This window comes from Lissotriton vulgaris, chromosome 3_2 (assembly GCF_964263255.1).
Source record: "Lissotriton vulgaris chromosome 3_2, aLisVul1.2, whole genome shotgun sequence".
Lineage (NCBI taxonomy): Eukaryota > Metazoa > Chordata > Amphibia > Caudata > Salamandridae > Lissotriton > Lissotriton vulgaris.
The window spans coordinates 109,812,497-109,836,944 of NC_141690.1; the positions used below are offsets into that span (position 1 = coordinate 109,812,497).

The following is a 24,448-nucleotide window of genomic DNA, read 5'->3' on the forward strand; positions in this document are numbered from 1 at the left end:
CAGAGGGAACAGAGGAGAGTAAAAGGAACAGTTGAGGAAGGTAGAAGTCAGATCATTTCCCTCAAACATTTGAGTAGACCAAAGCGCAATCTTATTCATTTGGTGTTCCAGAGTGAGCTTAGGACCCAGTCAGTTCACCAGTTATCATTTACTGAGCGAACTATAACTTGTGCCCCCAGCATGCACTTCTTATGAACTCACATACCACATTATTCATGACATGTTCAATGATATCACTTTTGGCATCTCAAATGACATCTTTGATGACAGCACTGATGACATGTTCACAAACACACCCAAACAAACACACTTACTTTGGGGGCCTCCATGACTTTCTAAAAGGGAAAAGTTGACAGCACTTTAGCCCATAGGCATTCTGCAACACACTTCGAAACAGGAAGATGCATATAAAAATTGTTTTCATGCAGGAAGGTATCCCTTCCTGCATGAAAACAATCCTGCCTTTTAACGCAGGTCCCCTTGCACCACTGTGTGCATGTGCCGGAGTTGACAATAGGCTGCACGGTGGGCACCAGCGCACGTGGAGGACAGTAATCCGCCATAACTCAATAGATATGGAGCATTCCTGCCCTCCCCCTTTCATGCAGTGCAGCACAGCAAGGTGTCGTGCAGCATTACGTTGCATGGAAAAGTCACAGATCTGGGCCTCAGAGTATTGCCGCGAAGCACTGGTGCAGGGGTTCAGGTGGCTTCTGGTATTAGGTGGTACCAAAATATAGCAAGAGTCATAACAAACATAGACAAGCATTTGCAATGCAACAGGTCTAGTATTTACTCGAGTTTGAGCTCTTGGCATTGTAAATGACAATGCCTTTTATTTATGTTTTTGTTTTTGAAACATAAATAAAACGCACTGTTATTTACAATGCCAGTAGCTTAAACTCACGTAAATGCGAGACCTATTGCATTGCAAATGCTTGTTTAGTTTGGGACGTTTGAGATTTCCCCCTCCCCCTGAACTTCACTGACTAAGTTACGGCACTGGTGGACAGTGAGTAGCAATCAATCAATCAATCAAAGACATTTATAGAGCGCACTACTTACCCGTAGGGTCTCAAGGCGCTTGGGGGGGGGGGGGGGGGAGGATAGAGTGCCGTTACTGCTCGAACAGCCAGGTCTTCAGCTTCTTCCTGAAGGAGAGGTGGTCTTGGGTCAGGCGCAGGTCGGGAGGGAGGGAGTTCCAGGTCTTGGCGGCCAGGTAGGAGAAGGACCTTCCTCCTGTTGTCGCTCTTCGGATGCGGGGGACGGCGGCGAGGGCGTGGTTGGCTGATCGGAGGTGGCGTTTGGGAGCGTAGAAGTTGATTCAGTTGTTGAGGTAGCTCGGGCCTTGATCGTGTAGGGCTTTGTGTGAGTGGGTGAGGAGACGGAAGGTGATTCTTTTGTTGACGGGGAGCCAGTGCAGGTCTCTCAGATGTCCGGAGATGTGGCTGTTTCGTGGGATGTCGAGGATGAGTCTGGCTGAGGCGTTCTGGATCCGCTGGAGTCTCTTCTGGAGCTTGGCGGTGGTACCGGCGTAGAGGGCGTTGCTGTAGTCCAGTCGGCTGGTGACGAGGGCCTGGGTGACGGTCTTCCTGGTCTCGGTGGGGATCCACCAGAAGATCTTCCGTAGCATGCGTAAGATGTTGAAGCACGACGAGGAGACGGAGTTGACTTGCCTGGTCATGGAGAGGGAGGAGTCCAGGATGAAGCCCAGGTTGCGTGCGTGGTCCGTCGGTTTGGGTGCGGTGCCCAGGGCGGGGGGCCACCAGGAGTCGTCCCAGGCGGAGGGCGAGGAGCCTAGGATGAGGACCTCCGTCTTGTCTGAGTTCAGTTTCAGGCGGCTGGTCGTCATCCACACGGCTACATCTTTCATCCCTTCGTGCAGATTGGCTCTGGCGGCGGCGGGGTCGTTGGTCAGGGAGAGGATCAGCTGGGTGTCGTCGGCGTAGGAGATTATGTTGAGGTTGTGTTGGCGTGCGATGGCGTGCGATGGCCTGCAGCATGCATTGGTACAGAGCCCTGGTGACACTGGTGCATGGTAAGCAATTTACATTAATGGAGAGTTGCCGGTGCCCACCTAGGGCACAGAACAGTAGGAGACAGTATCTATCCTGAGCAACCTAATAGGGAATGGTAGCTGCCCAAGAGACTGGATCTGGTAAAGCTGCCTATCCTTGATACCGAGCTGCAGGGGACCTTGGTAAACGGAGGGGACATTGGGGGATGGTAAGATGCCTCCATGTCCAGGATATAGTGATGTTAGAGCAGTGGAGGGGGGGAGGGGAGCCACCTATCCTGGTGAAGGAACTACTGTGTGTGAAGTGCACTCATGGATATGGCCTCAATGCTAGAGTGGTCGTCTACGAGGCTGGGGGACCGGGTTCGAATCTCAGCTAGCCCTGTGATTCTGGGCAAATCACTTAAATAACAAAATGAATGTGTCCGTCTGTAACGCAACTGCTGTACATGTAGAGCGCTCTGATACCTCCAGGTAAAACTCACACTGATGGTTAGACTTACAGAGCAGTCTGCCCTGGACATAGAGGTGTTGGGTGGCACTCGTGCATGCATGGCACTTGGTCAGCAGGCTGGGCACTGGCTCCCACTGAGCTAGCTGCTGGGTACTGGCATGCTGGGGGCTCCCAGCATCCCCTGAAAGTGCTGTGGGGGTTGGTGAATGCCTGTCCCCGGCAGCGGTCTCCTGGGGCAGTGTACTGTCCGTGGGTCTGGGTGGGCGGCCGCAGCCTGCCCTGTGCTGTCTCTAACAGCTGCTTTGTGTTTCCAACAGAGGGGGCGCCGTGCGCGGCCGGCCTGTGGGAGCAGCAGTGAGCAGCACGGCGGTCTGTGAGGACAGAGCTGCATCCAGGCGCGGATCGAGGAGGCAGCCACCACCGCTCCGGAGGAGCCCCCGGGACGCTCGCCCGCCCCCCATGCCCCACGGAGGACGCTAACCATGGCTGCGGGGCCCTGCCTGCTGCTGCTGCTCTGGGCCGGGAGGACTGTGTGTGCCATGCAGCCCGGGCACCGGACCTCGCCTCCGGCCGTCGCCGCTGCCGCAACTTTGGATTTTGGCTTCGTCCCTGCGGGGACCTATGACACCAGCCCGCACTACGAGCCCGGGGCCATCGGGGCGCTCTTCCAGGTCGTCAAGGCGTTCCTGTACGTGGTGCAGCCCAACCCCTTCCCACAGGGTGAGTCTGAGCCGAGGGCTGCGGTGGGCGGTGGATGGGGCTTTAAATAGAGTGACTGCTCCCTGCAGCGCGAGCCGAGCACCGCTGCCTGCTTCACCTCTGCAGGTGTGAACACACATCGCATCTCTCACACACGCGGCGTGTGCCAGCTATCACTCTCACCACACACTGCCCGTCTCACCGCAGCTGCATAGTAACCACGCCGCACCGCATACTGCCTGGCTCGTCACAGCTGTTTAGTGCTGTATGTGTCACCATTGCCGCATGTTCCTCGAAGTACTGCATGTCTCACCACACACTATCGTATCACTAGCCACACAATGTATGAGCACACAATGCTTGCCTACCACAGATTGTTTCACCACACACACTGCATGTCTCAAACAGACTTGGCTTTTATTACACACAGTCGAATTACACACTTTATGTCTCACCACACCACACTACACACACTCATATTACACACTTCATGTCTCACAACACCACACTACACACACTCATATTACACACTTCATGTCTCACCACACCACACACACTCATATTACACACTTCATGTCTCACCACACCACACTACACACACTCATATTACACACTTCATGTCTCACCACATCCTGCACTTCTCGGCACAGAACCTGTCTTGCTATGATGTATGCCTTACTGGTCCACAGCGCCTAGTTGCTTGTGTTGGCGCAGGAGCGCACTAACAAAAATAAATCAAATCTTGCCGTGCATTGTGTATCTGAATAAACACTGACCACTATAGCCTAGAGTGCACTGCTTGGTCTCTGAGCGCTGGACAACATACATGTCTTTTCCATCTCACGTCACACTGATTGTGCTCTTGTACTCCGTGTGTTCCACGTTTCACCACACTCTAATCTCCTTGAAGCGTTCTTGCTATGTGAGGTCACAGTTCCTCTAATCAGGCGCCTCCCCGCATTTTTTTAAACATTTCCAATAAACCCAGCAGGTTCGCGCGCGAGTTGCTTTTAGGTCAAAAGTTGGGACTGGCTCATGTTCATGGGTGAGACTGAGAACCCTCAACTTAACCGCGGCACGCCAGATCTGATAGCGCGGAGGACTAATGGAGTCACTGCAGGGATCTGATAGGGTCATAGAGTGAAATCCCGCCCGGCGTTCTCAGCCTTTCATTCTCACGAAGTCGATCATAATGACCATTGGGTTGGGTAAGAATAAACGCCTGTCAGTCCGCGTCGAGAATCTCTCCTGGTGCGCTCTACGCATACTCGTTATACTATGCAACAGGTTTAGGTATGGTACACGCCGTCAGCGCCCTCACACTCCGTACACAGCACACTAGGATACCGTCTTCTCGCACGTTTGCAGCACCTCGAGGCTGGTACTTCAGGGCGCGACTCGCAGGCTGCCTCCCACACTGCGCGCCAAGCGCCAGTCTGCATTCTTCAGAAGTAATAAATAATCGAGGCGTGTTTGTGCTATCTGGGCTGCCCCCGGCAGCCTTTGCCATAGTTACCAGCAGGCGGCCAGCCGAGGGGAAGGGGTCTGGCTGGCACGGACCAGACAGCTGAGAGCAGCGCAACCACCCACGGTTAACATAGTGCAGGTATTCCACACACACACACACACACACACACACACACACACATAACTGCATGCAAAGGAAAAGTCTACAGGTGAATAACTGAAACCACACCCGTTGTGTTTGGAGAAAGTTATGTTGCAGATTTATTTGATAAGGTAATGGGTTAATTTACCGTGATCCAAGGGCATGTAAAGATGAGCAATCCAAGTAGAGTAAGTAAAGCAACATTTATTAGAAGACAAGCAGGTACATCTCATTCCTCCAGCTTCTTCCTTCAACTGACTCTGTGCCCACACCATTCTGGAATCCTGCTGGAGAGCATCATCCAGTTACCATGGAGCTGGATAGATGCACCTCAGCCAGGATACCACATCCCGGAAGCCTGGAAATCAACATCAGTAATGCTACTCCTAAAAAAACCAAATCTAGACCCGGAAGATCCTGCCAACTTCAGACCTATTGCAAGGATTCCTTTTGTGGCTAAGGTGTTGGAGAAACTACTGAATAAACAACTAGCCCAATTCCTCACAGATGGAAACATCCTAGACCACTCTCAGTTTGGTTTTGGAGAGGGACACAGTACTGAAACGGCACTGCTAACGGCAGTGGAGGAGCTCAGGAGTGTTCTCGATGCTGGGGGGGAAGGCCGCCTTGGTCCTTTTGGATCTCTCGGCGGCCTTCGACACGGTCAACCACGAGACACTTCTGACTCGTCTGGCCGGAGTAGGAGTTCAGGGCTCAGCCTTTACGCTTCTGGCTTCATATCTGAGTAATAGATCCTTTACAGTGGAGCTGGGAGAAGCAAGATCGGAACCTTTCAGATCACCATGCGGTGTGCCGCAGGGGTCCTCCCTAAGCCCCACTCTTTTTAATTTGTACTTGGCACCTCTGGCGGCCATCATAAGAGAAAGCGGTTTTGTTGCAGTCTCCTATGCCGACGACACACAAATAGTTGTGTCCATAGCCAGCGATGTCGATGAAACTGCGAACAAATGTAAGACCTGCATGACGCAAATCAAGCAGTGGATGCAGAGCAAATGTTTAAAATTGAATGGGGATAAAAGTGAAGTAATGCTGCTAGGATCGGATGCCAAGGTATGGACACCTGAATGGTGGACAGACAGCCTGGGCAACTGTCCTTCCCCGGTTCAGAAGGTAAGAAACCTTGGTATAATTTTGGACAACAAGCTTTCCTTTGATGCTCAGGCCAGCAAACTGACATCTGCAGTATGGTTCATTTTGAAAATAAGGAAGCTTCTACCATTTATCCCGCTTGACACCAGGAAAACAGTGGTAACATCACTGGCCTTATCAAGGCTAGACTACGGGAACGTGCTTTATGCCGGTGCCCAGGCCCAAATTATAACGAAACTCCAACGCTTACAAAACGCAGCAGCCAGACTGGTGCTGGATGTCCCCAAGTACGAGCCAATAGCCCATAGATTGGATCACTCCATTGGCTCTCGATATCTAAGAGTGGCGTTTAAATCACTCTGCCTGGCCTACAAGGCCCTCCAGGGCTCAGGCCCTTTGTTCCTTAGAACACAGCTCAAACCTTATGAACCATCCAGAACCCTCAGATCCGGTTAGTCACGACTGCTCCAGGCTCCCAGGTTTAGACAGACCAGATGGGGAGGAAGGAGTTTCATACTGCAGACGGCTAGGACCTGGAACTTACTCCCAGTCACCATCAAAAACAGTACTTCTTTGCTCTCCTTCCGGAAGGAAGTAAAGACCTGGTTGTTTAAGGCAAGATAGATGCGAGCAAGCCGGACCATGTGTCTTTGAAATCAGAATCAGCGCCAAGGCGCCCACCGGCAATCGCGCGCTTTATAAAATAATAAATCAATCAATCTTCCCTCATTACAATAAACATCAATTGAATAAGAATATAAGATGATGCAAGATAAGGAATGTAAATGTTGAAATGTACACACATCTTCCCTCTTTATAATAAACAACAATTAATTAAGAATATAAAGCTAGCGACATATGGCCTAAGCTGACTGACACCCTGATTAGCCAATGAGGGCCAGGAATGCTCAACACCTGGTGCTGAAACTTTGAGGGAGTTCACCCCGCACCTGTGCCCCAATAGTTCAGGAAAACAACTCAGCAGAGGCGGGCGTTACCAGGCAACCCCCAGGCGTACAGCCCATGGGAACAACAGGGCACCCTCACTTTCATCCAGGGATCCTGACGACAGGTCTCCCTGGGTGTTGGCATGAAGCCCCTATGGGTTCTTTCCTTTGGAGCCTGTCGTCGGGCTCTCAATTTTTGCCCTCAGGTTGAAAAAAAAATCTTAACTCTGCAGCGGTGCCAACCTTTACTGCTTTTGAGGTAACCTCAAAGAGACTCGCTATAGATCTTTCACACACTAATCATTTCAGAACTGAAGCATTTTCAGTATTCTTTACAACGAAGCCATTGTCATTGCTTATTTATCTTACACAACTAACAACCATTGGCAAAGCCAGTAGCCCTGACTTGTTGTAGGTGTAATGTTATTTCTATTATATATATGGATGCAGGAAAAAAAGCAGCCAAATACCAGTCGGCGGCACACTATGCTTAGCACAGATTTTTACCTTCGTATTTTTAAGCCACAGCCTTAATTACATTGCCCACACCCTAGTGTTTTCATTCCACTTAAATGCAAAAACAACAATTGATGGCCAGAATGCAGAACAATGTATACATTCATCCCAGTACAGAGATCTGGGCCTAAACCTAAGTGCACAGGGTATGCCCAGACGTGGGTCTCTTGCTCACTTTGCCACTGGTTTCAAGCTAGCCTGGCTGATCAGCGGTGATGTCCCGAAACCGGTCCCAGGATTCTTGATTTCCGGTTAAGGGAGGACCTGGCTTGGCAGTTCGGGCTGGACTGTTCTCATGAGGCACAGGGTCAAGATTGATTTGCATATTGCCAGGTCTAAACTGGGGTGGCGGAGTGAGCAAAAGAATGATGGATTTAACCCAGATCTGTGGCTGGGGTGAATGTTTGATTTGCTCTGCATTCCGTCCATCATATGTTTGACTTTTGCTTTCATCCCACTTAAAGCCATGACATGAGTAATTACAAACATGTCCATAAGGGGGTGGGTTTCGCTGTACCACGTCGCCAAAAAGAGGATGCCCATCGGAATCTGGTGAGCTATACGCATGCCAGCAATGCAACATTGGAACCCAGCAGTGCGTTCCCATTGGCTGGCTTTTGCTTGTACACTTTAACTGCGCACTTGATTTCTATTTTAATCACCGGAAAGAGGGGGTGGCGAGGGACATCTAAGGTTCTCAGAGGTCCCAGGGGTAAGTATGTTTAGGGACGAGTTTCCAAAAGGCTCGGGAATCTGTTTTCATAAATAATTCACAGCGTTTCCATTCAAAGAAAGGGAACAAAATTAGGTCAGCTTTGAAGAGCCCACGGGTGAACACAAACTTTATTTTTAAGTCCTGGCACTTTCTCCTGCCCAAAAAAGCAGGGCCCCGCAGGCCACCGTAATGCAGCCAATTTGCAAGTGGGCGGGCTGGGGGGGATGGCAGCGTCCAGATTAACCGAATTACACGGACGTTGTGTAACGTTGAGTCGAGCGACAGTGCGTGGACTCTGTTGTTTTGCACCGGTCACTTCGTGGAAAATGTATTTTTTGCACGGTGCGATCGGTGTAAATGTTTGGGCAAAATTGGCACTTCAAGCTCCTTGCGAATATGTATTATGTCAGTGTGTTTGTATGCACAATGTTAATTGTACCATAGTGAACGCGCTGCTAATTACAGTATTCTGTAATTATCAACGTGGCCTGTAATTGTCTCTTCAAGTGAGCGCCAAATCTTTCATTTGTGCTACTGAGTTAGCAATTACCACACGCAAATTGCAGACTCATATTAGGGTGTTTTATAAAATGTTGTTTTGCGAGTTCGCAGCGGTTGCACTGAACACCCCTCCGGCTGGCTCTGGGATTTCTGCCATTGCAGTTGGACACGGAATCCGGGGATCACGCTGAGCTTCGAGCGATACCACTTAATTAGTCAAATCTCTTAATCCCGTTTACCATATGTCGCTGCTTGTAACATGCCATCCTTCCAGACTCTTCATGCCAGACACTCGACTTGTGGGCGGAAAACTGAAGCGTAAAAATGAAAGCCCACCCCGAGCTGTGAGTCTCGTGCAGGGGGCACATTTAGGGAACTGCCCGGCCAGGCCCTGGCTCCTGTCCCTAGGTGGAGATTTCAGCCCTTACGTAAAGTGCGCAGGGCACAGTGCGGATCAGTAAATAGGGATTACACGAGGTGGGAAGGCGTGTCTCACCTCTCCAATACCTGCTCGTCCCCTGGGAATGACAGGCCGGCCCAAAGCCCCCCTGCTACCAGCTGTCACCCCTCCAAGAGATGTCATTACTCATAATTACTTAATTAAAGCGAGTGCGTCAAATGGAAACTAGAAGTGCAGGCTCCCGAGAAGTGCCGGTACTCTCGCATCGCAGCAGTGCCGAGAAGTGCAGGTGCTCTCCCGTTTAAATTGAAGAAGCGCAGGTACTCGGTACTGGACAGTACCTGCCCATTTAAATTGTATTTGTACATTCTGACCGTCTTTTCTTATTATCATTTTTGCAAAAGCTGAAAAGCAGGAAACGCAAGTGATGGTTTGAAATGGTTTAGCTGAGTCTTCTTAACCTCCTGGAATTACTGTGGTCAGAATTCCATCATTTTGAGTTTGTCTGCCCTTCTACCATATGCTATGTGCTCCTGTCCCTGCCTTAATGACAGCAGTCCAGCCTGTCAGGGCGGGCCCATGCTGGCTAAGGCTGTGCAAGCAGGTCCAGGCGGATGTCGGCCTGGAGCATTACAGCCTCACTGGGCTTCATTAGAGAATTCCCTCTAGTTGTGATAATTCCTATTCCGGGTCGTAAATTTACTCTGAGGTGAAAAGTCCTTTATGACTTCCTTGCCAGTCTTGCTGCTCACTGAAGTCATCTGGTGAGCATGGCCTTCACAAGTGCTTCCCTGTGTTAAGCTACTTTTAGGAGGGGTGGAGGGAAAGTAGTAGAGGCGGGGACCCGGCTGCAGGTAAACATTTTTGTTGATTTCTTTTTTTTTGTGAACTAGTAATTTCTTGAAGCTCTGGGTGCTCCAAAGCTGGACCTTTTTGTCTCCCAGGAGATTGAATACTCCTTCAAAATGACTGCTCTCGCCTCCCGTCCCCAGGGGTATTTGCGGTGGATGTAATGAATGCTCATTGGCCGAAGGGCCTCTCGTATGCTTTTCCCCCGATGATCATGCTCAGCAGAATTCTGAGAAAAATCGAATCAGCTCAGGCGGAAGTAATTGTGGTGGTCCCCAACTGGTCTCGCCAATCTTCAAACTTGGGGGGTCATTAGGATGGCGGGCGGATTGCATCATCAGCTAAATGCCCCCCCCGGTATATTAGTATGGCTGGGGTGACCGCGGCAGACGGAAAGACTGTCCGCCGCTTTCCCCCCCCCCCCGGTCGCCTTGCAACCGGGGCGGAAAAGGTCTAACATGTCTATTTGACACCGCCAGCCATATTAGGATGGCCCAGGAGAGATGCTTTTCCGTGGTGGCATCGCCGCCACAGAAAGACATGCAGTCTTCACTTCGGGGGCCCCCTGCGGGCCCCCGGAGTGAAGGACAGGTGGGGGGTGCACAGGGGTGTACCATTTGCATTAACAAAGCGGCAGGCACCGCGCGGTGCCTGCCGCTTTGTTAATGCAAATGCATTCATGCATGTTTAGCATTGTGGCGGGCGGTGCTGAGAGCTCCGCCCGCCACAATGCTAAAAATGCAGGATGCGCCCGCCACAGTGGCGGGCGCATCCTAATGCCCCCCACGGGACCCCCAGCCTTATGGCGTGTGGTCCCAAAGACCGATAGGATGGCGGGCGGTCAAAGTCCGCCCGCCATCCTAATGACCCCCTTGGTGTCCTCTCCTTCTACAACTGTCGGTCAGACATCCTCTGATTTTTCCAACCTTCTCATCTCCTCTGCTGTTAGTAGAGAGTCCAGCCACCTGGCTTTGGCGGCTTGGATAGTGAAAAGAAAGGCTAAGGGCCCTGGGTTGTTCGCATGACATTGCTGTTTCAATCCAGAATTGCAGAAGATCTTTGTTGACTCCTGGTGTCTGTTGAGAGATCTGATAGCGTCATCCTGTGAGGGAAATTTGGTATTGATTTTTTTGAGGGATGACTTTCTGTTGAAGTTAACTGTTTCCATCCTTCCAAGCTAATGGTCTGCTGTGAGAGCCGATAGGGTTCGGAGTTGGGTCCTGTGGACAGTGCGGACCATTGCCTCCTAAGGAGTTTTGCTCTTAGAAGGCCAGTGTGTCACTGTCCAGTGCCAACTTGGGATCTTGTGTTAGTCCTACAATTCTTGCTGGGAAGCCCCTTTGAACCCCTAGAGACTGTCTGGCAGAAAGGGGTCATAAACATACAACATCTCCCTTTAGTCGATGGGTTAAAGCAGCTCTTTCCCGTTCACATTCAAAGGATGGGGCCCCCTTCCATCTGTGGTGCAGCGTGGATACACCAGAAGCAAATCTTCAACTGGGTCTGCCCTTAAAAGAGTCTCGTTGAAGGGCATCTGTGCCGCAGCAACATGGGTCTCGCCCAATACCTTCATATCCCACTATAGGTTGCGGTTGGGAGCATTTTATTCTTGTTTTGGTGACCATCACTTCATTTCTGGTATGCAAATAAATACACTGGGTGTAGCAGTTCAAGAATGACCTCGTTGTTTTCTTTCTCTTTATATTGGGCAATTTTATCCACCTTTTGTATACACTCACCAGGGGACTGTTTTGAGGAGGAAGCCTGCTGAGGAGGTAATGCTCGGATTACTTACTGGAAAGCTTCATTACTCCGAGTTATTTTTTTCTTCCTTTCAGTAATTGCTACTACCCACCCTCTCAGTTTGTTTAGGGATAAAATTGCCTTTTGGTTTGAATGGTCATTTAGATTAGTTATTACAGGAAGTACTTCCCCTTCACCCTTCCAAAAAGTAGCTTGACACAGGAAGTACTCTGCGGGCAAGAGGCTAATGCTCACCAGGTAACTTCTGTGAGGAGGAGGGCATGGACTTGGAGTAATGAAGCTTACCGGTAAGTAATGCAAGCGTTTTCAAAGGTTTGGTTTATCTGTATAACTCTGTTGATTCCTACCCCTACTTCTGCTCTATCCACCAAACCGCCATCTCCAACGACATTGACAGAGGTAACACATTGCTCACTCACCCTGCCTCTACCACTTCAAGCAATATGTTTAATGGGCAAGCAAAGGAAATGGCGCCATATTATGCCCACCCTGATGCAATACCAGTGTCATCAATTTAATTCCTATTGCACAATGGTCAAAATAAAACCATAAAAAATGTCTACTTTACAGAAAATTATTAATCTCTGGTTGTTGTTGCATCATATGCAGAACTTCCCACTTAATTCTGGAGATCCCAAAATCCTAAAAAAGAACAAAGGCACACAGGATCTGGAACAACACCCTCACCCCTCAATATAGGAACTGCTCCTTCCCTCCTGCAATTCAGAAATGAACTGAAGACATGTCTATAAAGAACACTGCTGCCCCACACTTCAAGAACCTATACGCCCCTATAATGTTCCTGGTTTGTAAACAATTACAAATCATACCTCAGGGTTCTTGCTCACTGTTCAGGGCCCTGTTGCTCTCCAGTTAGTATTGTGCTAAAAAGATAACACAGCATTCATGCCAATGTATAACAAACTGGAAGACAGTCCTCCCTCGTTTACGCTCCTAAATTCTGAAACAAACTTTTACTCAGGTGTTACCATAAGCAAATTGACCTGGCTTGAAAGTTCAGGCTAAACTATTCCCTTAAGGCATAGGGTCAAGACTGATTTGCATATAGCTGGGTCGGAACTGGGGTGGCGAAGTGAGCTAAAGAACAATGATGGATTCTACCCTGATCTGTGACTGGGGTTGAGTGTCTGAAAAGTTTCAGCACTCTGTCCATCATCTCCTTGTGTTTGCTTTGTTCTCCCTAAATTGGCAGGGTATGCCCAGACGTGGGTCCCTTGCTCACTTTGCCACTCGATTCAAGCTAGCCTGGCTGATGAGGGGTATTACCCCCAAACCGGTCCGAGATGCTTGTTTCCGGTCCAGGAAAGACCTGGCTTGGCAGTTCGGGCTGAACTGTTCCTATGAGGCACATGGTCAAGACTGATTTGCATATAGCTGGGTCTGAACTGGGGTGGCGAAGTGAGCTAAAGAATGATGATGGATTTAACCCAGATCTGTGACTGGGGGTGAGTGTCTGAAAAGTTTCAGCGCTCTGTCCATCCTCTCCTAGTGTTTGCACTATCCCAACCTCTGCCATCACATTCAGCATCACTCTTGCTTCTAGTCCTTCTCAATATCATTATGATTTGTGTACGTCTGATCTCTGTAAATGCGTTCATGAGTTAGTTCTTAAGCACTTTATTGCCGCTTGGGGCCAAGTCAGCACTACAAAAATACCCACAACAAAATAAATTGTAATATTTCCTCACTCCATGTGCATCTAATAAAAGGCTGGTGGTGTCGGTGCTCCTTTCGCTGTGACCTGAGTAGATGTGACCATAAGGATGAAAAGCAGGTTTTTGTCTTTTACTGTTAAGTAATATATGGTGAATTTTGAGAAAAAAAGATTTCAATCGATTAAGATTTACAAAAAGTACAGTTAACTAAAATAAGCCAAACAGCTTCTACATATGACGTGACTAGGGACATTAGAAAGAGCTAATGGATAAACTTTAGCTGTGCAATACGTTATTATTCCATCTAATGGGTTAATTCATTTGGTGGTCCTGGTAGAAGGTCTTCTTTGAGAGAGCTGAGAAAAGTTCCCAAATTTTGATGACCTAGGGGTTGAAACACCTGCATTTACGTCAGTGGCCTCCAGAGGTCTCAGAATCTCTAACATTAGTAATCTCCCATCTTTGCTTCTTAATGTTCCAAGGTCCCCAAAGGCTGCTTCCTCTTTTGTTGACTGAGAGGCCCATTGGTATACTTACTTTTAAATATAGTGGATCACTGAAACAGTATCTTGGTAAACAATATCGTTGATAAAAATGTTGTTTCAAAAATATCGTCGACCACAATTTTGTGATCCTTTACTTATAAGTGTAAATAGAAACATATCACAAACAAATATCGTTGACACTAACCTCATCCAAAAATATTGATTACAAGAAATAGAGTAGTAAATGTTAAATATTTTAATATAAAATGTTATTATAATGTAAATTAAATATACTCCTCTAACATTTAATACTATATATAAATATTTACATATATAAACGCACATACACATATATGTTTGGTAATATGTGTGTGTGTATATATATGTACACACATATACCTATATATGTATTTGTATAGTGTAACATAATGAATAAAAATATGTATCTTACATTATATTAATTTTAACAATATTTTAAATGCAATTGTAAATATAAAAAATAAAACAATGTAAATAAATAATTGAATTAACCGCTTGGCTGCGGGGCACATTCCCCTGCTGTGCTGGGGGGAGGGGTGGCTCGCACAGCGCCCCAGTGCTCATGAGGAGCTCAGCTCGTCATGAGCCACGGTTCTCGTGTGCTCATGATGAGCTGAGCTCGTCACGACCACGCCCGTTTAATGGAACTCTCAGCACAGCATGAGAATTAGCCCCGCGTGTGAGCGTTCCAACGGTCATGACAAGCTCAGCTCGTCATGCGCACACGGGAACCGTGGCTCATGACGAGCTGAGCTCGTCAAGAGCATGGGAGGGGTTAATAATGTTACTATGTCTGTGTGTGTGTGTATATCTATATAAACATACTGAAGACTGAAGAAGGCTACTGCGTCAGCTGAAACGCGTATCTATGCTGGGTTGGAGGAGGCTCATTTAATAAAAAGGCCTTAACCCAAATGGTCCTCGTGTGCGTGCTCTTTTCCTGATGGGGAGTAGAGGTTTTCCTGTTTGATAAACATATATACACACGCACAAAATGAATATAATGTAAATTAATATTTTTATTTATAATGTTGCTCTGTGTGTGTATATATATGACTAATATATATATATATATATATATATATATATATATATATATATATATATATATATCCAAGACACAAGAATCCAGTGAAGTACGCTCTCAGGAATCAAGACTTAGACCAGAAGTATATTGCAACCTTAGTTTAATCACACAACGCGTTTCGGCGAACTGCCTTGATCACGTGTGACCTCACAGTGAAAAACAGTGTGCTATTTACAAACAACAAAATCGAGGTAGGACTGCGGTTGTACCAGCCAACAAAAGGTGTCAGACATATTGGAATGGTCATCATATGTTGACACAGTAAGTAAATACACTTAAACATGAACAAATCATGTTTAAGTGTATTTACTTACTGTGTCAACATATGATGACCATTCCAATATGTCTGACACCTTTTGTTGGCTGGTACAACCGCAGTCCTACCTCGATTTTGTTGTTTGTAAATAGCACACTGTTTTTCACTGTGAGGTCACACGTGATCAAGGCAGTTCGCCGAAACGCGTTGTGTGATTAAACTAAGGTTGCAATATACTTCTGGTCTAAGTCTTGATTCCTGAGAGCGTACTTCACTGGATTCTTGTGTCTTGGATATTATTTCCGGTTGCTTCGCCGGAGTGTACGCCACTTGTCGATGGGTCACCAGGTTGCAGCAGAAGCAGCTTTGTGTGAGAATATATATATATATATATATATATATATACACACACATATAGTGTAACATTGTTAATAAAATATATATTTTATGATATTCATTTTTATATTTAAAAATTGTTATTAAGAAAATATATATCTATATACTCATACAAATGCATTTAAAATATTGTTAAATTAATATAATGTAAGATACATGTTTTTATTCATTATGTTACACTATACCTATGCATATACATATGCGTATGCATATATTTATAATATATACATACATACACAATAAACCATCAAAAATGAATTAAAAAATAATTAATGAAGACAATAAATAAAATATAAAAAATTCAAACATTCAAAAAACACGTGCAAAAAATACTTTAAAAATGGAAGTAAATTTAAAAGTATAAACAAACAATATAAAAATAAAAAAGACAACAATTAATGATATAAACGATTTAACCAACAATATGAAAACTTAATGTAATTATACTATTTCCACCGCGTTTATGCAACCACAGGGAAGGTGTTGGACTTCGGTGGAGTAACATGTACTATTCCTCCTCCTAACAGTGCAGCAGTATGGAAAGTATTGGACCTAGGAGAGGTAATAATTACCTTTCTTACTCCAATCTGTGCAATAGTAGGGAAAGCGTTGGACTTCAGAGAGGTGACATTCATTATTCCCGCTCCGAACAACACAACAGTAGAGAAAGTGTTGAATTTCGGAGGGGTTACATTTAATATTCTCACACCAAACAGAGCAACAGTAGGGAAAGCATTGGATTTCGGAGGGGTAAACGTTACTGCTCCCACCCCAACAGTGTAAAAGTAGGGAAAGCATTGGAATTCAGAGGGGTATTATGTACTATTCCCATCCCAGTCTGTGCAACCGTAGGGATAGTGTTGGATTTTGGAGGTGTGAACCTTTCCATTCCCATTACAGTCTCTCCAACAGTAGGGAAAGTGTTGGATTTCGGAACTGTAATATTTACTATTCTCATGCTAGTCTGTGAAACAGCAGGGAAAGCATTGGATTTCGGAGGGGTGAGATTTACTATTCCCACTCCAAACAGCGCCACCCTAGGGAAAAATTTTAACTGGAAAAAGGTTAATTTTACTTTTCTACTGCAGTCTAAACAAGAGTAGGGAAAGTACTTCACTTCAAACAGATTACATATGCAAGTAATACTGTGAATCTACAACATTTAACTCCTAATATCAAATCTATTATGATAAAAAACTATTTTACAAAAGCAATCAATTTACATAAGTACTATTCGATAAAATAATGACCAATTAATAAAGAATTATTATTCATTTAATAATTCATTAGCAACCTACCCTACACCCCTACAAACCTAGCAGCCCGCACCTAAAATATAACTTTATAAAAGTATTCCACAATTTACATATGTAAAAGCACTTTAAATAAATAATTAACACTTAATAATGATTTTTTTATTAATTATTACTTAACTGTGCAGCCTAGCAGCCTGCAACTAAAAAATATTACATAAATTACATACTTGAAACCAATTTAACAATAAATTAACAATTCATCATTATTACCTAATTAACTTCCCACCCTATGCCCGTACAAACCTAGCATCCTGCAAATAAAATATCCCTGAAATAAATCAGTATGCCATATTTTACATAATTAAAAATCAATTAAATAATTAATTACAAATTATCATTACATTGTTATTTCTTAATTAACTTACAATCCTAGACTCCTACAAACCTTGCAGCCAGCAACTTAAATATAAGAAAAATTAATATATCAAATACATAATAAAAATCTACTAAATAATAAACAATTAATAATGAATTGTTGAACACAGGACGTCCTCACGAGGCTGATCCCTGAGAGCTCCATGTGATGCTCCAATGTTGGATCCACTGCCTCCAGAAAACATGTAGGAAAATCCCTTACTCCCCTGACTTACCCATCACAATGCTCACGACGTTACGCCATGGGGGAAATTGGGGCGGGTTAAAGGAATGGGAGACTGCTGTGGCCATGAGAGTGGGAGATCTGTTAGCAACGCGGATCTCCTCCCTTTTGAAGATTTTAGGACCGAATTTGACCTGTCACAGGACCACTTCCTGCTTCATAGAGCAGCGACGACAATGTTGTGTATACTGTTGGACAGGCCACATGAAGGGCCGCTCCCCCCTCGGCCCGACCAGGCCCGAGCCCGGTCACACAAGTGCCACACACCACCACTGCTCGTCTTCCGTCCCCTCCGGGACCCCGGCCCCTGAACATATCGACCTCGTGGGCCCGACCCACTACTGGCCCGCGCGCCCAGCCTGGGCGCCATCTTGGACACTCCACCACGAGGCCGCCTGGCCCCCGATCGACCTCAACCCTGGGCCTAGCCAGGCCTCAGACATCCCGGCACCACCATCCGCCCAGGAGGTGAGCGGGCTACTTGGCAAGTCAATGGGAGAAAGAGGCGTCGATGGCTCTCCCCCGCCAGGTGCCGCTCGCCCATCGCCTCCCCGGGCGCTGGCTCCACCCCCCTGCTGGGTGTCTGGACTCCCTCATCCCGGACCTCCCGACCTCCAAGTGCGAGGGTCCGGACATCAAAGGGCACCAGCCCTATAACTGGGGCAGCTCCAGAGCAGGAAGGCAGTTGTATCCTGGAGTCGAGAGACGCAGAGAAGAACTCATCCTTGACGGACTACTGGCGCTGCCGTAGCTCTGCCTTGCGCATCATCGTCCTGCCTGCTGGCGCTGCCGCAACCTTCGTAACCTTCGTAAACCTTCATCGTCGTCGGGACCTGCTGGCGTGGCCGCGGACCGTTTGTAACTACCATCTTCATCGGGACCTGCTGGCTCCGCCGCGGACCGTCGCTTCCTTCGTCCATCTCGGGACCTGCCTGGCTCCGCCGCGGCCCGATCATCTAGAACGCCGAGCTCGAGGATTGAGAGCTATTCCCATCTTTTGGTAACAAGACTGTCCCGCTACCCTTTTCCCAAACCAGAGACCAGAACCGAGGGGACCCCTGAGTCCAGACCTCCTTGTACCATTCATCGTACTTAAAGAATTGCCTATATAGTATCGTTGAACTTTACCCTTGTGTGGTGTCCGTCTGTGGGGGGGAAGTTACTTGTCTGTACGATCGTCGGAGACGGCTCTCCCCGGAGACCTCTCCCCTTATCCTCGGCCGACCCTCCCGGTCCGTCTAACATTGGTGGCCAGCGGCGCGATCCGAATCACCGCATTATCGTACAGAGAGTAGCTCACCCCACGACGAAATCACGATGTCAAATAAAGAAAGCGGATCCACCGAGAAATTTCAGATGGAGAAATTGGACGAGTACAGCCATCGTGAATTAAAACAATTCTGCATCGAACTAGGTATCGCTACCACCGGTCTAAGTACCAAGGACGATTTCAAGCATGCCCTAGAGTCTTGGGCAGAAACCGGGGCTGCCGGAACCCCCGATCAAAACATCGCAGCAATAGAAAAACAAACCACAGCCCCTGAAGAGCGAAGAACGGGTCTCTCGCAAGACGAGATCCAGGAACGAGAAAAAACCCGACTACACGAGCTGGAAATGGCCCGGCTCAAAATGGATGTTGAACTTAAGTTGGCCGAACAAAAAATAAACTTAGAGCACCTGCGTCTCCGAGAAGAAAGAGAGGAAAAACAGAGACAAAGGGAGCTCGAGGAGAAGAAATTGGCATATGAACACGAGCGAAAATTAGCGGAGATCGACCTACGCAAGCAGAATAAAGAAGTAGGGGTGCCCGAGCAACCCCACACCCCAGGGGCAACAGAGAAAAAGGTACACATCCCCAAGGATGTCGTTCGAGAGTACTTCCGAGAGGACGACATCCAGCAATGGTTTAAGGCCTACGAAATCGCTATGACCGCCCACCGGATCGATAGAAGCGACTGGGGAGCCGGTCTATGGGGGAGATTCCTCAACGAGGGCCGCGACGCCCTGCTACAGCTCCCGGACCACCAGATGACCTCCTATGACCATATGAAAGCTGCACTCCTCACCCGCTATGACCTCACACCCGAGATGTACCGTCAGAGGTTCCGAGACTGCACCCGCATCCCGGGTACAACTTGGGTGGACTATGTAAACTATTTTAGCCGAGCCTTCGAGGGCTGGATCAAAGGAAGCAAGGTCACAACTTACGAACAACTCTTCAACCTCATGGTATGGGAGCATCTATCGAACAATTGCTTCATTGAGCTCCGCCAGCACCTCCTCGATAGCAAATTGACCGATCCCCGGCAGCTCTCAGCCGAAGCTGACCGGTGGGAAATCACCAGAGTGGGCCGGAATGGGTCCTATGAACAGAGCCGGAACAACAACGGTCAGCACCGTCCCCGAGGAGGAGGAGGAGGCCAAGGACGTGGAAGAGACAACGCTCCGGTCGCCCCCGCTAGCAGCACCACCCCCCCGGCCAACCGGGGCAGCACCCCGGCGCGACCGGGATATTGAGCCAATGTTACGTGCCATCGATGCCAACGAGTCGGCCACTATGCAAACGACCCAAACTGCCCCCAGTATCAGAGCCCAAGACCCCGGCAAGTAGCCGCTGCTGCTCTGGGGGAGGAACAGATCTCAGAGGAACAAGAAGAATATGAGCAAGAGCATCAAGAATGGGAGCCAGCCACCATGGCTCTAGCCTGCTTAGGGGGGAAAGACATGGTCCCGCGGGTCCCCCTACCCGCTAACACCCAGAAGTACAGCCAATGGGTGAGCATCAATGGACGCCGGGCCGAAGCCCTCCGTGACACCGGGGCCAGTGTGACAGCCGTCCGCTGTCACCTGGTGGCCCCAGAACAGTTCCTACCAAACATTCTCTGCCCTGTCCGTTCAGCCGATAACTCAGAGAGTCTGTGTCGGATGGCCTGCGTCCCTTTCGAATGGGGAGGGGTCTCCGGCATGTTGAAAGTAACGGTCCGAGACGATGCCCCCGTAGACTGCCTCCTGGGGAATGACCTTGAAAGCTCTCCGTGGGCAGCCGTAGAACGACGAGAACACCTGGGGATGTTAGGCATCCCGGACTGGGCATGCGTCACCACCCGGTCCATGGCCGCCCGTGCCAAACCCCGACCCGAGGAACCCGAATGGCCGGCACCTCCGCCTCCGGTCGCACCAGCCGAAACCACCGACCGTGACGTCCCCCCAGAACCAGCTCAACCTCCAGACCTCGCTAACCTCGACCAGTGGCCTCAAGAGGGGGGGCCCACGCAAGAACAGTTTCGCCAAGAACAGAAGACCTGTCCCTCCCTCGAGGGACTCCGCCAACAAGCCCTCGCCCAAAGCGCAGGGGATACCTCCGGAAAACATTGGATCTACTGGGACAATGATCTGCTATACAGTGAACAAAGAATCGCGGAGTTGGGGGCCAGCCGAGTGCTAGTGGTGCCCCTCCGTTTTAGAGGCTTTCTGCTAAACCTGGCCCACGATGTCCCCCTGGCTGGACACCTGGGTCAAGATAAAACCTACAGCCGCCATTGGCCCGAGCACCTCCACCACCTCCAAGCGGTGCTACAGGCCCTCCAGCGGGCTGGCCTCACGATTAAGGCCAGTAAATGCCAAATTGGTCAGGGGTCCGTAACCTACCTCGGACACCAGGTGGGAAGCGGTCTGGTGGCCCCTCTGCAGCTCAAGATTGCCGCCATCCAGTCCTGGCAGCCCCCCATCACCCAGACCGAGGTACGCGCCTTCCTGGGCCTCACGGGCTATTACCGAAGGTTCGTGAAAGACTATGGTACCATAGTGGGGCCCCTCACAGAACTCACGTCCAAAAATCAACCCAAGAAAGTCAACTGGACCTCGGACTGTCAAACAGCCTTCGAACAATTGAAGGCCGCCATGTGCTCCGCCCCTGTGCTCCAGGCCCCCGACTACAGCCGGGAGTTCGTCGTCCAGACGGATGCCTCCGACCATGGCATTGGGGCAGTCCTGTCTCAAGTGAACACCGAAGGCCTTGATCAGCCAGTGGCCTTCATCAGCAGGCGACTCCTACCCCGAGAACAACGCTGGAGCACCATAGAGAGGGAGGCCTTCGCTGTGGTATGGGCCCTCAAAAAGCTCCGGCCCTACCTCTTTGGCACGCACTTTCGGGTGCAGACCGACCATCGACCCCTGCAGTGGCTGATGCAGATGCGGGGGGAAAACCCGAAACTACTACGTTGGTCCATCTCCCTACAAGGGATGGACTTCACTGTGGAGCACCGGCCTGGGCCAGATCACGCCAACGCGGATGGCCTGTCCCGGTTTTTCCGCCTCGACGAGGAGAGTCCCCAAGAGGATGGGTGACTCTCCCCGCCTTCAGCTGGGGGGGACGCATGTTGGACAGGCCACATGAAGGGCCGCTCCCCCCTCGGCCCGACCAGGCCCGAGCCCGGTCACACAAGTGCCACACACCACCACTGCTCGTCTTCCGTCCCCTCCGGGACCCCGGCCCCTGAACATATCGACCTCGTGGGCCCGACCCACTACTGGCCCGCGCGCCCAGCCTGGGCGCCATCTTGGACACTCCACCACGAGGCCGCCTGGCCCCCGATCGACCTCAACCCTGGGCCTAGCCAGGCCTCAGACATCCCGGCACCACCATCCGCCCAAGAGGTGAGCGGGCTACTTGGCAAGTCAATGGGAGAAAGAGGCGTCGATGGCTCTCCCCCGCCAGGTGCCGCTCGCCCATCGCCTCCCCGGGCGCTGGCTCCACCCCCCTGCTGGGTGTCTGGACTCCCTCATCCCGGACCTCCCGACCTCCAAGTGCGAGGGTCCGGACATCAAAGGGCACCAGCCCTATAACTGGGGCAGCTCCAGAGCAGGAAGGCAGTTGTATCCTGGAGTCGAGAGACGCAGAGAAGAACTCATCCTTGACGGACTACTGGCGCTGCCGTAGCTCTGCCTTGCGCATCATCGTCCTGCCTGCTGGCGCTGCCGCAACCTTCGTAACCTTCGTAAACCTTCATCGTCGTCGGGACCTGCTGGCGTGGCCGCGGACCGTTTGTAACTACCATCTTCATCGGGACCTGCCGGCTCCGCCGCGGACCGTCGCTTCCTTCGTCCATCTCGGGACCTGCCTGGCTCCGCCGCGGCCCGATCATCTAGAACGCCGAGCTCGAGGATTGAGAGCTATTCCCATCTTTTGGTAACAAGACTGTCCCGCTACCCTTTTCCCAAACCAGAGACCAGAACCGAGGGGACCCCTGAGTCCAGACCTCCTTGTACCATTCATCGTACTTAAAGAATTGCCTATAAAGTATCGTTGAACTTTACCCTTGTGTGGTGTCCGTCTGTGGGGGGGAAGTTACTTGTCTGTACGATCGTCGGAGACGGCTCTCCCCGGAGACCTCTCCCCTTATCCTCGGCCGACCCTCCCGGTCCGTCTAACATATACACTGGAACACGCGGCCTGCAGAGCCACCACCTCATCAGACCTGCCAATATATGGTGACTTCTTAAAGTGGTGACAGCACTCTATGGGGCGAATGAGGAGATATACTCTCACCATTGAACACTCTACGCACCAAATGGGAGAGAGACCTAGAGATTCCTTTTCTGAAGGTGATTGGGCACAAATATTAGACAGAATACCCAAAATATCCAGGAGTGCTAGGTTCAAATGGATCATTTTTCAATGTTCTTTACAGGGCCTATCTTATGCCAACTGCATTAATAGATATTTTTGGTGTGGAAGATGCTAAATGCCCGAGGTGTGGGGAGTTAGGTGCTGACCTCATGAACATGTTGTGATACTGTTCTACCTTACAGTATTATTGGGACAATATAATGAAAATCAGTGAAGAGCTTGTAGAAAGGGAAGTGCCTTCTTGCTCGCTGGGCTGGTTCCCACATACATCCAAAACAAAAGTCAGAAGCAGGTTCCAAGTTCTAGAATTCATAGTAGCGAAGAGAGAAATGACCAGACTCTGGAAATGTCCAGGGGGCCCCCGGGTGACCACTTGGCGGAAGGAACTAGAGTAATGGGCTGGTTATGAAGTGGAGGTACTACTGAGAGAAGCTAGGAGCAGGGCACAAGTCCTAAACAAAGAAGTGGGGGGACGCCCAAGTTAGGTGGTGTCATAGGAAGTGACGTCACAACAGGAAGTGAACTCACGAAAGTAGTCCCCTGTTATTACAGGGAGTTCCGCTGCACTTGGCACCCGATATAACCTGGCGGCTAGCAACTTCGCATCGCAATATGGTGGCAGACATCAAGTCCAGTGCAAATTGTAAATGGAACACTTGGTTGTTATTGCCGTACCCTGAAAGTTGCGTACTTCTTGAATACTTCATGGCACTTTTAGGCAGGGGGGACGGCGTCCACCCGGTAAAATAAGTGGGGGGGGGACGCCGTCCACCAGCGTGGTACCCCGACTCGAGCCCTGGCTAGGAGGGGTGTGGACTCGATCGATACAGCCCGCGCTTGGGAGGCGCTTAAAGGACCCAGACTCCCAATGAAGGGCACCGTCCTGCTCCATAGCAGATTCCCCAGCGCCTCAATACCCATGAACTAAAATGGTGACAAACTAGACTGCTGTCTTGCATGGTGCCGCTGTGACCCCCTCATCACATCCGCACCATGAGCAGTACAAATGCTGCTAGATACGAGGCTATATAGCAGAGAAAACATTCCTGGAACAAATCTACCACCCTAATACAGTCAATATAAATGATAGGGGGATGGGAGTGGAACTATTTTACGACCGTTTAATACCCAGTGCACTGGTGTGCGCTTTTCACACCTGTCGTTGCACCTTGCTCCATGTCATCACACGCACAGCTTCCAGTCCTGGGCTTTTGACATATAAATCGCTTCTATCCATTGCTTCAATCTAATTATTGCGCTGGAAGCACAACGGAGCAGAACACCCAGAATGCATTGTGTTGTCATAAGAAAGCCAAGGACTAGTAACAGTGTACATGATTTAAGGGATTGAAGTGTGTTTTCTGAAGATCTACCTCAGCTCTTAA

General features: G+C 49.2%; 1 protein-coding gene across 11 annotated transcripts in view; it reads left to right on the forward strand.

Annotated features, from left to right (window-relative positions):
• Window positions 1-2,821: 2,821 nt before the first annotated feature.
• The window catches only part of PROM1 (prominin 1), a 630,080-nt gene continuing 608,453 nt past the window's right edge, over window positions 2,822-24,448 (forward strand). For 4 of the 11 annotated variants that reach the window (XM_086964066.1, XM_086964060.1, XM_086964061.1 and 1 more), the window contains exon 1: window positions 2,832-3,191. In XM_086964066.1, coding sequence (XP_086820192.1) covers window positions 2,954-3,191 — 238 coding nt within the window. In that variant the 5' untranslated portion in view covers window positions 2,832-2,953. Of the gene's footprint in view, window positions 3,192-24,448 lie in introns of all 11 variants that reach the window. The other 7 variants (XM_086964067.1, XM_086964063.1, XM_086964064.1 and 4 more) reach the window with 4 other exon arrangements.